Consider the following 16,733-nt stretch of genomic DNA (forward strand, 5'->3'; position numbering starts at 1 on the left):
AAAAAAATGAAAATATTTCAAAAACTATAAATAAATAAATAAATAAATATATAAATAAATAAATATATATTAATATTATTACTATTATTTTTACATAATAATAATGAAATCTTATTAATGAACGTAACAAAAAAATAAAAACAAGTTAAAAAAAAAATATATATATATATATATATCAGGTGGATGACATATATAAATGTATAATATTATATACATATATATATATATATATGTGTGTATATATTTATATATGTATATTTCTGTTATGTGTAATATTTTCTTATATTCATTAATATGTACAATAATTTTTAATATGTCTTATTATCTTCATAACCTTGATATATATATATATATATATATGTATATTTTCGGATTATTGTTCTATGATTACATATATTTTATTTTATTTTATTTTATTTTTTATGAATTATTGATAAATTTTTTTTTTGAAATATAATATATGGTAATAGCTGATAAATTACCAATAGTATGTATAGACAAATGATATAAAGTACTGTATGAATTGTAACTAAATTTTTTTCCTATAAAATAAAAGCTAGCTATAAGTATAGACGAACAAAAACAAATGAATACACATAATGAATTTATATAAAACGAATATATTATGTGCATTATTATACTACATAGCATCATAGCTATGTCAATATTTCTTCTTAACCCTAATTCTGGTTTTCTCCAATGTAATATGGAGGTTACAAATAAACCCATATTTATTATTGATAAATAATAAAACTCGCAATACATTGAAAATATAAATGAAAATGATAATTGAAAAGATGATAAAAATAATATATGTTCACATTCGTAACTTACATATTTACAATTCATTTTATTCCCAAATAATATATTATTATTCTTTTTATTATTTTCATTACTTATTATTTTGTACTCTTTTCCTTTTTTTATATCGCTTATATTATTAGAACTTACATTAACATCATTCGTCTTATTTTCACTTGTATTACTATCACTAATATTATTATCATTCGTATTATTGTCACTAGTATTCGTATCAGTAGTATTATTATTTCCAACATAATTTTTATCGTACATATTCGTATTCCTAGGATTATAACCACAAGTATTACTACCACTACTTTTATAATCTTTCATTTTTATATTTATATAAATAAAAAAATAACAAAATGTATACAATATAACAAAAATATAAAAAGAAAATGTAAATTTTAACAAATATATAGATTATAATAAATAAAATATAAACATATATATATATATATATATATATATGTATATATAATGTGAAAAGAAAAAAGAAGAAAAAAAAAATAACAAAAAAAAAAATATATCAAAAAATTAAATAACTAAAAATCCTTCCAAAGAAAAAAAAAAAAAAAATAGACGAAGAAAAAAATTACATATATATATATATATATATATATTATATACTTATAATATAAAAACATAAAAAAATATATTTGTATATACTTAACATATGATGTTGCTAAAAAGACTATTTTTTTATTTAATTCCTTATTTATAAAATAAAAAACTTATAAAAATTATGAAAATAAACATGTAACAAATTAAATATATATATATATATATATATATTATATATATTACTTTTATGATAAGCTCATATACATAAATATATATATTAAGCTATATATTATATTCTATAAATATTACAAAAACTAATTCATATCCTATAGCATGTAATTACGGCATGTCCAACATAATACATATATATTCCTAAATATATATAATATAATATTACCTAAATAACAATATTATATAATTATATATTTCTATTCTTATTTATTAAATAATACAAATGAAAAAAAAGAAGAAAAAAAAGAATAGATATTATAATATAATATATATAAAAACATATATATTATATATATATATATATATATTTTTGGATCATACTTTATTAATATATATAATTATGTGGTAAGTATTTAATATTTACATACATAAATATATATATAAAATATATATAAATATATATATAATTATTTAATATTTCTTATGAATATTAAAATGAATTCTAATTATTATTATTTTATATACATGTACATATTATATATAAAAGAATATATATATATATATATTATAAAAAATCAAATAATAAAAATTATGAATAAAATTATAATTAAAAAAAAACATTAGCCAAAATATTATAAAATAGTCGTCGTAGGTTCATTCATTATTATTTTATATACAATGGAATATGTAATATATAATAAATATATAAAATATATAAAAATAAAAACATAATAATAAAAAAAAAAAGAAAAAGAACGGAAGAATATACTTAAAGTAAAAAAAAAAAAAAATAATAATAAATAAATAAAAAATTAAATAATATAAAAATAAATATAATATAATATTTATATAAATATAAGTTTCATGCATATATATATATATATATATTTTTTTTTAAATGTACGCTTTTAAAAAAATTAAGAACCAAAAAAAAAAAAAAAAAAAAAAATATTTATTCATACAAAATATTTATAAATATATATATAATAAATAATATATAATAAAAAAGAATATATTTTTTTTGGGTAAACAAAAATATAAAAAATACTAAACATATAAAAAATATATATTCAGTGCATATAAAAAAAATTATATTATATGATGTATATATAAATATAATATATATCAAAAAAATTATGCATGGTTAATATATTAATATATATATATGAATAATATATTATTATTTTATTATACATAATATATATAATATATTATATATATATATATATATATATATTTAAGAATTATATATTATATTAACTTGTACTTTTTAATATATAATTTTTGTTGTACATTATAAAAATAATTATAGAAAAAAAAAATATAATATATTATATATCTAATTTTTATTTAAGTATATTATATTATATTGTTTCATTTTATTATATTTTATTTTAATTTATTTTTTCTTTTAATATTTAAAAAATGGTATAAAAAAAAAATATTGCTGTTATTATAATAATTATGTGTTAACTAAGCTTAGATATATTTTTTATATATGTTATTTAAAAATGTATATATAAAGAAAATATAATTATATTATTTCAATTTATGGAAGATTTCTGTCCTTTATCATTAAATATTTTAAAAAAAAAAAAAAAAAATGATAAAACTTAATAAAAAACTACTCTTATATATTGTTAAATTAAATAAAAATGTAATTATAAATAAGTGCGAAAAAAAAAAAGATACACTTCTTTTCTTGTTACGTTTTAATAAATGGAAAGGAGCAAGTTATAACTATACAACTAATTTAAAATGTGTGAATAATGATAAGTTATTAAATATGATAAATAATAAAGATAATGATAATGTAGAAAAAAAAACTTCTAATGTAATGGAAAAAAAATATTTGAAAATAAATGATTTTTATTATTTTAATATTTATTTAATGAAAGATCAAGATTTTGTTAATTTTGTTTTAAAATATAATTTTTATGAAAATAAAAATATATATGTATCTATACTTATACATTTAAGTTATATTTATAAAAATATAAGTATTGATCAAATTTTAAAAGTATTAGAAAAGGTATATGAACAAAATAAATCATCTTTTTCACACGCATTAATTAAAGGACAACATATTTGTAAAATGTATTCATATATATGTGATAATATAATAAAATTAAATAATATTCAATTAATTACATTATTAAAATGTTGTTCTTATACTATAAATGATTACCCTCTAGAAATTATTAAAATGATATATAAATTCCTTATATCAAAATCATTATATAAATTAAATATAAATATTTTGCATGATATATGTAATAGTTCTATTAAAATAAAAAAGGATTGTACTTTGAAAAAATTAAACTATGATGAATCAATTGTTTGGATGAATAATAAAATTGTAAACTATTTAAAAAATCAAATTTTAAATATGACTAATATGAATAGTTTTTTTCAAAATGTACCTGTATATATTAATATGATAAAAGAGGAGGAAAATAATATACCTCTACATTTAAATAATTACATGAATAAACCTGACACGCTACAAAGTGACATCAACATGGATAATAATAATATTGATAATAATAATGATAATAATAATAATAATAATAATAATAATATTATAAATCAACATATGGATGATACTTATCATCGTGATAATCATTTAACTTATATTAATAAAATAGAAAAAGGTAATATAAAACAAACGAATCATATAATACATAAAAATAATATACAAACTTTAGACAATCAACATAATAATATTCATATAAATGAAAATAAAAATGACGTATCTCAGAAATGGATGAACCCTATTTATGATAATATAAAAAAATGTGAAGATTTTTCTTCATATAATAATATGAAAGATATAGATTTAAAAAACTTCAAAAATAATTGTAAATTAATATTTTTAAACAAAATAAATGAAATCAATATGGATAATGTAATAGCTTCAGTTAGTATCCTTAAATGGCTAGAAATAAAAGACATTTTTATTTATACGCATATTTGTGAAATTGTCTTAAAAAATATTACACATTTTGATACAAAACATTTCATTAGGTTTTTGAGAAAATGTCATGCTCTAAAATTTGAAAAGAATATAAATCATCAAAAAGAAAATATTAAGCACAATATTGATTATAATGAATTTCATGGAGTTACCAATTTGTTTAATACTAACCTAGAAAATATGCAAAATGTAAAAAATGTAAAAAACGTACAAAATGGACAAAATGGACAAAATGGACAAAATATAAATAATGTAAAAGATCCACAAAATATAAATAATGTAAACCATTTTAGTAATACCCAAATAGACAAAGGTGACGACGACAAAAGTATACGAGTGAATGAAAAAAATAATGCAGAATATATCGAAGGAAGTAATTTATTTCTTCATTTATTAAATGAACGTGTGTATCGATTAAATATAAAAGAACTAAGAAGTATTACATATGGTATATATGGATTTGTAGAAAATATGAAACAATTTTCTCATTTAAATAATTTAAAGAATAATATGAATTTGTTTTTTTCCATGTGTGTACAATATATAACAAATTATATTGATAAAGAAATATTAAAAGAAAAAATTTATTTACAAAGTGTTAATAAAAATAATGAAACGCTTTCAAATCATATGGTAGATATAGAAAAGATAAATAGAAATCATAATAAAATGAAAGATGATATATGTATAACAAATGATACAAATTATGATATAAATATGAATAAAGATTATATATATATATCACCATCAAATGATATATATATAGATAAATTTGATACAACATGTGATCATACGAATAATGAGAAAATAAAATATATATGTGATATTTTATTAAATATAAGTTATTTTAATATTAGTAAAAATCATCGTAAAATTAAATACGTATATGAATATATAAATAAATTAGTATCAAATAAGAATGAAGATTTAGATATAAATAATTTATTAGATATTCTAATGTCTTTATCAAATTTATATATAAAAACCAATGATAATTATATTTTTCATACATATAAAAAAGTTATTGAAATTTTACAAAATGAAAAACACAATCATAAAATACAAATTAATGGTCACCATTTTAATAAATTATCAATTGGTATATTACCAATACTTAATGAAGAAAATAAATTAATATCAACATTTTCTCAATATTTACTTTTCTTTGTACAAAATAATATGGTACCATTAAGATCATGTGTTTTCTTATTACAAAATATTATGAAAAATATTAATATAAAATTGAATGAAACTTTGTGTCTACTCAAATTAGCTATGATAAATAGAATATATATTTTTTTGAAACAAACACATGATTATATACAAACAATAAACCAACAAGATAATAATGAATCACAAGAAATAGATATTCAAAAATTTTTATTAATACATTCAATTAATGAAAATACATTAATATGTATAATTACCAGCTTGTCTTTAATACTTCAAAATTCAAAATATGGAAGTACTATAAAAAATGATGCCACAAATCTTATTTTAAAAATTATTCCATACGTTTCAAAAACGTCTTTTAAAAAATTTCCGAAAAAACATATTCATGCGGATTTAATCGACATCCTTTCAATTCAGCATGATGATGTAAAGCAGGTGTTGATAAGCAAAATGTAAAAAGTTAAATAAAAGGACCCCTCCCCAGAAAGAAAAAAATAAGTAAATAAATAAATATATATATATATATATATATAATATTTTTATCTTAATGTGTTTATTAATTTTTTTTTATTCGTACCATAATATATACATCCATGAATAATCAATAAAAATAAAAAAAAAAAATATACATATAATATATATGTGTTCTTTTTTCTTTCTTTCTTTTTTTTTTTTTTTGTGTTTTATAAATTAAAAACTTATTTTATTTTATTTTATTATTTTTTTTTTTTTTTAAGTTAATAAAAATTAAGAACAATTATATTAAAATATAATCGTACAATTAAATTTTTTTTTTTTTTAAAGCTCCTTAAATAAGAAAACATATATGAATTATATTATATATATTATATAAAATAACATATTGTATATTTTATTATTTGTTTTTGTTTCTTTTATTATTATTATTATTTTTTTAAATTTATTTGTCATATGTTAAAAATAAACATACTAAATTAATTTTACTTATTTCTATAATTCTTATAACAATAAATATCCTACATTAGGAAAAAAAAAAAAAAAAAATTATATATATATTAATTATATATATGTTAAAAAAATGCTTCGTTTATTTTTAAATATTAATAACTTATATGAACATTAGCATTATAAATAATGTATATTATATATATATTATATATATATATATATATAACATATATTATTTATAAAAGAAATTCATAAACTTATTGTATAATATTAAAAAAATATATTCATTTTTATGATTAATTTTATTTTTTTCTATATTTATAATTTTTTTTTTTTTTTTTTTTTCGTTTCTTATCCTTTTCTTTTATTTTCTTTTTGTTTATTTTTTTATTTTATTTTATGTAATTTTTTTTTTTTTTTTTTTTTTTCTTTAAATATTAATTTATTTTTGCTGACAGATACAATAAAATAAAGGCAAAAAAATAATTCACAAATGAATTATTTTATTATATATATGTAATGATCCTTCGTTTACATTTTTTAATATTTCCATATATATATTTTTGAGGGTATAAAAAAAATTATATGAATAAAATAATATTTTGAAAGAAAAAATTATCAAAAATGAGTTATAATAACAAATTTAATGATAAAAAAAGATTTTTATCAACATCTTATCAAGATGTAAATAATTTTGCCAATGCACAGAATACCCAACCAATTACAAATCAGCAATATTTTTATCCTCTTATACCTCAGTACCCTTTTGCTACGACCGCATATAACCCTAATATAAATTATCCGAGTATGATACCAGTAAATAATAACTATAATAATTATAATAATAAAAGATTAAATAAAAAAAAAAAGAGTTTTCATAATTTTAATAAATATACAATGGAAGTAAACTCTAATATAAGAGAAGCAGTTAATGATCCATGGACTCACTTATATGGAAAATATCCAAATATTCAATTTAAATGAATAAATAAATACATCTCAGTATATAAACAAACAAAAAATATATAAATATAAATAAATAAATATATATATATATATATATATATATATATATATATATATATATATATGTGTTTATTCCATCCTTGTAATAAAGACAAATAATTACATAGGAATAAGCTTATAATGAAGAAGAACTAGCATATATTAACAAATTGTTTGTTTTATTTTTTTTTCTCATGTCTTGATATATATACTTCAAACAACTTATATATATCGAAATATTATATTACATATGCATATCTATAAAACCTTTTAATTTTATGTTTTATGTGTATATATAAATATTACTTTATTATTTATTTTATTTATTTATTTATTTTATTTTTTTTGTGTTTTCAAATTTTTATTTACTCAAACATTTGTTTCATTTAACATTTAAAAAAAAAGAAAAAGAAAAAAAAAATTTATAAAAATTGTATATGAAAAAAACAAAAAGCATTTTTAAAAATATTTTAATATTCTCTTTGTTGTTTAATTAAAATTAGAATATATATATATATATATATATATGAACAAGAAAAAAAAAAAAAAATTCGGACAACCTTAAATTGACCAAATGCAAAGATTATATATGAATTAAAAAAAGGGAAAAATATATACATGAATAAATATGTACACATATAAAAACATATATATATATATATATATATATATATATATTATCTGTTTGATGTCATTTTCTGTCCAACATAATAGATAGTAGTATAATATCACCAATCTCATAATTTAAAGATAGTAAGGTTTTATTATCTTCTTTATAATTATATATTGTACTATGTACCTTTGATAAGAATGTTAATTTTTTTTTTTCATATGAAAAAACTTTAAAAACCCATTGAGCATTTCTTTGTCTACTATCTTTATAGAAATCTTTTACAAGCGTAACAATTTCTCTCATAGTGATATCTATCCATGCATATATTTGTAATTCATTACTATTATTATCTTTAGTCAATATATCCATATCATCAACATTATACTCTTTATCCACTTTATAAAACAACCGAAGAAGAAAAGGACATGTTTTTTCCCTATTTATTATTCCTATCTTATCAATTCCATTCATGTGAGAGTTAGAATAACGACTGTTCGTATTAATAGATATATTATTTATATAAGATGAACGTTTATAATTATTATATTTAGATGATATATCATAATTAGAAGAACTTTTCCTTTTTTTATTAATATCATATTTCGATATAAAATCGTTATTTCTATATTTTTCATTTTCATTGTATCTTTTAATATACTTCTCTTTTTCTAAATCCTTCTTATCATAATATTTAATGGAAATGTCTTCCCTATATGAACTACGTCGAGGATAATCTATACGATCATTATTTCGATAGGTTGTATGGTTATTGGTTCGATTATTTACACGATCATTTTTACGATTAGTCGTATAATTTTTATTACGATACATACTACTATAAGAATTATCACTAACATAATTGTCATCAGTATAATGATTATCTCGTCTTTTCCTCTTTTTCTTTGTTCTTAATAATAAATTTTCTTCATCATATTTTCTTTTTTTCCTATCCTTACATTCATGTTTCTTTATTTTATAATAAGAATCACTAGAACTTATTCTACTTTTATTTCTACTATTGGAAGCGAAGAAATCTTCGGATATTTCCCTACTAAAATAACTATTCTTTTCATTTCCTGTCCCTTCTAAAGAATGTGTTTTTTCCTTATTATAAAAGAAATCTTTACTTGTGTCTTCATGTTTTTCATTTTTCCATGTTCTTTTTTTTTCTTTATTTTTTTTCTTCTTTTCTTTTAATAATTCTTCCGTGTGTTCCTTTATATGACCCTCCTCATCATAATAATCACTGTCCTTTCCATTATCCTTATCCTTATCCTTTTTTGTTTTGTGTTTTCTTCTCTTAAAATCTTCATATGAACTTAAACTTATTGAATATAATGATTCGTTCGTGTCCCTTTTTTTTTTTTTTCGAGAATAATCTTTTTCTTTGTCTGAATGTTTTGATGTATAATATTTTTCTTCTTTATCATGTTTATTTTTATTTTTTTTTTTATTTCTATTTTTTCCATTTTTTATAGTGTCACTTTCATTGCTATTATCGCTTATATCTTCATAATAGCTAGAAAAAGAAACAGTACTTGATCTACTGTATCTTTTTTTTCTTTTATCTTTATTATTTTTTGATATGTTTCGATCTTCTTTTTTTTTTTTGTCGTCTTTATAATTATCATAATAACTGATACTAGAGGAATAGGATTTTTTTTTTTTCTTTTTCTTTTCCTTATGTTTCTCTTCTCTATATTTTTTTCTTTTTTTCCTATCACTGGAATGATTACTATAGCTATGAGCATGGTCATTATAATTATCATGATCGTACTTATCATATTGATAGCAATCACGTTTGTTATACTTATCTTCCTTTTTTTTTTTATAGTTAGAGCTTTCTTTCTTGTTCGCATTATCCTTATTTTTCCTTTTGATTTCTTTGTATTCACTATCATCATCTTTACTAAAAGATGATAAACTCATCACACTAATACTAGAAGAAGAATGGTAGTCTTTTCTTTTCTTTTTTTTCTTTTTATAATAATAATAATTATTATTATTATTATCCCAATTTTTTTCTTTTGATACATTATCGTGTACTACATTATTACTTTTATTATTATCATCATCTTCCGAATATGTATCTTTTTCAACTTTTTGACCTTTGGATTTATTCTTCAAATGTTTTCTATCATAACTTGGTAATCTCTTCTTTCCATATTCATCTTCTTCGATATTTTTATTTGACCTTTTTGTTGAGAAAAAACTTGAAGAAGATTTCTCGTTTGAACTTAAACTCAAACTTACACTTCTGCTCATTATGAAAAATAAAATTAGAAAAAAAGGAAAATGAACTAATAATACATAACAAAAATAAATAAATAAATAAATGAATAAATATATAAATAAATATATATATATATATATATATATATATATTAAAAAATATATTTTATTAAGGGGAAAATAAAAAAAAAAAATATATATATAAATATATATATAATTTTAATATATATATTATTATATATATGTATGATTATATAAGTGTGCCTTTTTTTAAAAATTAAAATATACACCTATATATTATGGGTTAATATAATAAAAAAGAATAAAAATATTAAAATATATATTTTTTTATATTCATATGAAAATTTTTCTATTTTTAAAAAAATAAATACTTTCATAAAAATCAATTTATATAATAAATTATATATATTTATCCAAGAAACATATTATTGAAAAACGAAGGAAATATATACATAACAGTATGAATATTTATTTTATATATATTTTTAAAAGAACTTATTTACACATGAATATGTACAATGATATAGAAAACGTGAATATATTATAATAAATTGAAGTATTTTCCTCATTAATATATATATATATATATATATATTTTAAGTATTTTAATTTATTTATATTTATAATTATCCATAATATATCAATATTAAAAACATAAATTCTTTATTATAAAAATATACTTTGTGAATAATATACAAACACTACTTAATATATCGTTTTATTTTTTGGATAATAACATAACATTTTATAAGATTCAGATGTAAGATAATAAATCAAAAAAAAAAAAAAAAAAAAAAAGAAAGAAAGAAGTAAAAAATGTATCATACGAATTTATTCTCCCTCTATTAATATTTTAAATGATATATGCATACACATACATGTATATATATATATATATATATATATATATGTTGCTCCAAATAATTATTGTTATAAAAACAAAATTATGTTTTTAACTAATACTTTTTTAATGATGTGAAAAAAAACATATGGAAATTACAAAGATATATATGTACATGTATACGCTTATATATATATATATATATATATATATATATTTATATATACCAATTTCATTATTGTAAACATTATTCATTTTGAGAAAATATTTATATAATTTTATAACCATCTACTGTTTATTAATTATCACAACAATAATAATTATTACAATATTTTTTAGCAGAAAATAATGTTGCAATGATATATTATAAATGATAAGTCTACTTCCTACTTTCCATTTATATGTACATTATTTACAAATTAAAATTTTCTGGAAATAACATTATATTGTGTTTTATATCTTTAATCGATTTTTAATTAATTGTATATATATATATATATATATATATGTATTTATTTATTTATTGTAAATTAGTAATAATAAGAAAAACAAATGTAACTCTTATGTGATTTCCATTATGTTAAGATATTTAAAAAAAAATTAAAAAATAAGAAAACTTTTATTTCATAATAAAGATTATACGTTTCATTCTTTTCCAATAACAAAAAATATATATATATTTATATTTTTCATCATACACAAACTTTCATATTTTAATTTAATTTAATTTAATTTAAATTTTTTTTTTTTTTTTTTTTTTTAGTAACTATATTTTTTACATAATCTTATATTCTTGTATTAAATAAATAAAGGAAATTCATATAATATCATCCTTTTAAGTGAGGACACATTAAATATAAAAATTTATTTTGTACTTGATTAATAAATTTATAATTTCCCTTTATACATATATATGTATTTTTTTCCTTTGAGTAATATTTATTATATATATATATGTATTATTTATATATAACATATAAAGCTCATTTTACATTGGGCTTATAGTATTAAAAAATATATACATATTATATAATATACATATATATATATATATATATATATATATATATATAATATACGTATATATTTTTTTCTTTTTCTTTTTTTTTTTTTTAAATTAAAAAATCATATAATCATTTTTTTTCCATTACTTTAATTAGGGTAATTTTCTTTCACAATTATATTTTAATATATTATATGTATATATATTAGTATGTATAAGATTTATGTGATGAAAATTATTTTTATATAAATATTAATTTTACATTAAAAAAAAATATATATATAATAATATGTATTAATTTATTTTAATTATATATATATATATATTTATTTATTTATAAATTTTTTTTTTTTTTTTTTATATATTTGTACTAATATTCATATATAAGAAAAATATTCTTGGGACCTTTTTTATATATTTAGTTTCCCAAATATGTACATAAATATAAATCATATTTTATATTAATTAAAATGATAAACATATAATGAAAAATATATATATATATATATATATATATATATTATATATATATTTAATATTCGTAGGAAAATTATTGATTTATATTTAATGTACATTTTTACAGAAAATTTCCATATATATTTCGTTTTCTCCTTTTATGTATAAAACATATGTTTACAATTTAAAGGATAAAAGTATATAATATATATTTTTACATATAAATAAATATATATTTATATATATATATATATATATTTATTTATTTACATATCAGGGGGCACTATTTTCCTTTTTTTTCTTTTTTTTCTTTTTTTTCTTCATTTTGTTGTAAATATAAAAACAAAAATAATATATTTAAAATGAAAAAATTAAAAAATACACTTTTTATTTTTGGGTCAGGAGAATGTGGTCAATTACCCCCAGAATATTGTACTGACTATGTTCAGGTAAATCCAACAGCTATTCCCAATTTACCAAATGATATTGATGAAGTAATATGTGGGTCTATGCATACAATTATAAAAACAACAGATGATAAATTATATTCTTTTGGTTGTAATGACATGGGTGTATTAGGAAGAAAAACATATTCGAGTGGAATAAAAGATTTAGAACATTCTCCTACTTTAATTAATTTTACGTTTCCTTCAAAAATAAAAAAAATTACATGTGGTGATAACCATACAGCCATTTTGTTAGAGAATGGTAAGGTATATATTACTGGAGGATTTCGAGATTATTGTGGAGTATTAGGGTTACCATCATTTGGAGAAAAAAACGAATTATTAACAAAATCGTTTGAATTTATAGAAATACAATTTAGTTATAACAACAACAATAATAATAATAATAGTAATAATAATAATGGGGGCATATTAAAAAGTCAAGATTCTTATGAAAATCATACATATGATAAGTCAAATAACTCAATTGATCTAAAAGATGAAGATATAAAAATAATTAATATAATATCTGGTGAGGATCATTTAATTTGTCTTGATGAAAGTCACGAATATATTTTTACCATGGGGAATAGTGATTCATGTCAAGTGTGCAATAACTTTTATGAACAAGAAGATTCAGAAGAACAAAGAATAAAATATGTATATCCAAATTGTTATCATTATACATATTTTGGATTTGAAAATAAATTTGAAAATATTTATTGTGGTGGAAATAATACATATGTTCAGTTGGAAAATTCTTTAGATGTATATGGTATTGGTAGGAATGCATATGGATCTTGTGGTGTATCTTCAAAAGATAATATAATTAAAAAATTTGAAAAGATTCAAGAATTATCACAAAAGAAAATTAATCAATTATGTGGTGGACAAAGTTTTACAGTCTGTTTATTAAATAATAATGATTTATATATATGGGGTAATAGAGAAATATTAGGTATGGAATATGATGATGATGCATATTCTCCTTTAGAATTAGATTTTTTTAAAAAAAATAATTATACTGTAAAAAATATTACATGTGGTACTGATCATTGTTTAGTTTTGACAGATAATGGAAAATTATTTGGATGGGGTACAGGAGGTAACGAATTTGATGAAAATACCTCCTTAGCTGTTATAGAAAAAAATGAACCCTCAGAAATTGATTTTTTTAAATTTGTAAAAAAAATGATTTTAAAATGTAATAAAAATGATTCTGAATTACTACATCAAAATTTAATACAAATTGTGTCTTTTGCAGGAGGTTCATCTCACTGTGCATTTATTTCATCACATATAGATACTGATAGGGTGTCTGTAAAGAGAGGATATGATGAAATATATGATGAAGACATGTTAAGCAAAAAACACAAAAGAGATAATAATAATAATTATAATGATATTCAAAATGAGAATAGAGATCTAGAACAAATTGATGCTCATGATGAAATTGTAAAAAAATATTTAGAAGAGAAAAAAAATCAAATACAAAATGAAGATGATAAAATGGATAAAACATATAAAGTTAATAAAAATAAAGGAAAAGATCATACTTATATTAAAGATACTTATTATGATAAATCTACAAATAAATATTCAACAAAAGATATGTCTCAACCTTTAGATAAAATAAATGAACAAAGTGAAGGTTCCAACTTACCAAGTGAACAAAATAAAAGACGAAGAAGTGTTAAAACTAAATCATATCTAAGTAATGAAAGCCCAACAAGAAAACAACCTAGAAGGTCATGTAAAGAACATACATCATTAAATGAAAATGCAAATAAAAAATTCTACCAAATTATTGATAAACCAATAATAAAAAAAAAAAGAAAAACTACTACTTCAATGAAAAACAAAAACACCAACCTAAAAGAAGCACAATCACCAAGTGGAAAAAGAAAAGTAAAATCTGTGGGATCAAGAAGGGAAAGTTTATCCGCACCTATCTCCAAAAAGGATAATTTAAAAAGAGAATAATATAATGAATTATTAGAAAATAAAATGAATAAAGTGAAATTCACAAGACGACAAAATTGATACATTAATATATACAATTATATTAAGTACAAATATATCATTACAACATTAATGTGAAATGATCTATTTTTTTTTTTTTTTATCATTCATTCATTCTATTATATATATATATATATATATATTTATGTATATATAAATATTTATTTTTGACGTTTTATTTGTTTCTTTCATTTTATGTTATTTATTTATTCATTAATCTTTATTTTTTCAATTATTTTAAAGAAAACGTTAGTGTATTATTTTTTACATTTCATAGTAACAAAACATAAAATGAATAATTATAAATTATATATCTATGAAAAAATTAAATTTATTATAAAATGAAAAATGTTAATATAATATATATATATATATATAATAATTGACTGTATTCCATATATAAATAACATTTTAGAAATAATATAGAAAAAAAAAAGAAAAGAAAAAATTACATTCATTTGTATCCATATTTATTAACTAAATATGTGGCAAAGTATCATAAATATATGTGTAATATTTTAAATATTTTAATCAATAATTTTTTTTTTATTTTTTTTTTTTCCTTTTATAATAAAAATATAAAATGTAATAAATTGACGTACTACAATAAATGACAGTATTCTTTATAATTAATTAAAATTTGACGACTATATTAATTGTACTCAATTTAAGCATAATATTATTATAATATATGTCTACAAGTTATATTTATAAAAAATGATATATATAATATTCAAAATAAAAACATATATATATATATATATATATATATATATATTGGAATAAAATAAATATAATATATTCTTAAATATGTAAATTAATTAATTATAATATATTATAAAAAACAGAATATATATAATAAAATATGAAAAAATATAAGTGTATATAAATATTAAGAAACATTGGAATATTTAAAATATAAATAAATAAAAATGTGTATATATTTTTAATTATTTTAATTAAATTAAAAATTTATTTTTTATATTTTTTAAAAATATATAATTGTATTTTATTATGCAATACAATATATGTATGCACATAATATATATATATATATATATATATATATTTTTTTTGTGCGTACATACCATTTTAATAATACTTTGATGTCACTACTATTATTAAGCTGCCCCAGTAGCCCAGTCGTTAGGTATGTAACCTTTCCTTGTGAGAACGTTGGTTCGACTCCGCTTGCCGACAATTTCCTGAGAAAAGTTGCAGACCGAGCTGCTGAGTTACCCGGAGGGGGGTGGCGCAATTTTTTTATACAATTTTATATATTAAATATTATAATACTTTAAATATATTTTTATTTTATATAAATTTATCTTTATATTATTTTATATATTCTATAATTTGTATATTTTTCAAAATAATAAATGAAAAAAAATAAGAAATTATAATTGTATTTATTAAAACATATATGCTATATACAAAGTGAATAATTATTTTAATTAAATAAATAAATTGTTATATATATA

At 17.4% G+C, this 16,733-nt stretch overlaps 5 protein-coding genes and 1 non-coding gene across 6 annotated transcripts; 4 read left to right on the plus strand and 2 right to left on the minus strand.

Annotated features, from left to right (window-relative positions):
- Positions 1–420: 420 nt before the first annotated feature.
- On the minus strand, positions 421–1,134 carry PF3D7_0711100 (conserved protein, unknown function; the record flags this gene model as incomplete). The annotated part of the gene is made up of 1 exon (XM_001348988.1): positions 421–1,134. One exon carries the CDS (start codon positions 1,132–1,134, stop codon positions 421–423), a length of 714 nt encoding a protein of 237 aa, XP_001349024.1.
- Positions 1,135–3,139: 2,005 nt separating this feature from the next.
- Positions 3,140–6,142, plus strand: PF3D7_0711200 (conserved Plasmodium protein, unknown function; the record flags this gene model as incomplete). Its single annotated transcript, XM_001348989.1, has 1 exon — positions 3,140–6,142. One exon carries the CDS (start codon positions 3,140–3,142, stop codon positions 6,140–6,142), a length of 3,003 nt encoding a protein of 1,000 aa, XP_001349025.1.
- A 1,095-nt stretch (positions 6,143–7,237) lies between these two features.
- Positions 7,238–7,597, plus strand: PF3D7_0711300 (conserved Plasmodium protein, unknown function; the record flags this gene model as incomplete). Its single annotated transcript, XM_001348990.1, has 1 exon — positions 7,238–7,597. One exon carries the CDS (start codon positions 7,238–7,240, stop codon positions 7,595–7,597), a length of 360 nt encoding a protein of 119 aa, XP_001349026.1.
- Positions 7,598–8,309: 712 nt separating this feature from the next.
- PF3D7_0711400 (histone deacetylase complex subunit SAP18, putative) lies at positions 8,310–10,496 on the minus strand (the record flags this gene model as incomplete). The annotated part of the gene is made up of 1 exon (XM_001348991.1): positions 8,310–10,496. The coding sequence occupies one exon, from the start codon at positions 10,494–10,496 to the stop codon at positions 8,310–8,312; it is 2,187 nt and encodes a 728-aa protein (XP_001349027.1).
- A 2,650-nt stretch (positions 10,497–13,146) lies between these two features.
- On the plus strand, positions 13,147–15,213 carry PF3D7_0711500 (regulator of chromosome condensation, putative; the record flags this gene model as incomplete). The annotated part of the gene is made up of 1 exon (XM_002808727.2): positions 13,147–15,213. The coding sequence occupies one exon, from the start codon at positions 13,147–13,149 to the stop codon at positions 15,211–15,213; it is 2,067 nt and encodes a 688-aa protein (XP_002808773.2).
- Positions 15,214–16,375: 1,162 nt separating this feature from the next.
- On the plus strand, positions 16,376–16,510 carry PF3D7_0711600. The gene has a single exon (XR_002966618.2). It is a non-coding gene; the product is annotated as a Plasmodium RNA of unknown function RUF6 (non-coding RNA).
- Positions 16,511–16,733: the final 223 nt, after the last annotated feature.

Source organism: Plasmodium falciparum, assembly GCF_000002765.6.
Source record: "Plasmodium falciparum 3D7 genome assembly, chromosome: 7".
NCBI classification, from domain to species: Eukaryota; Apicomplexa; class Aconoidasida; order Haemosporida; family Plasmodiidae; genus Plasmodium; species Plasmodium falciparum.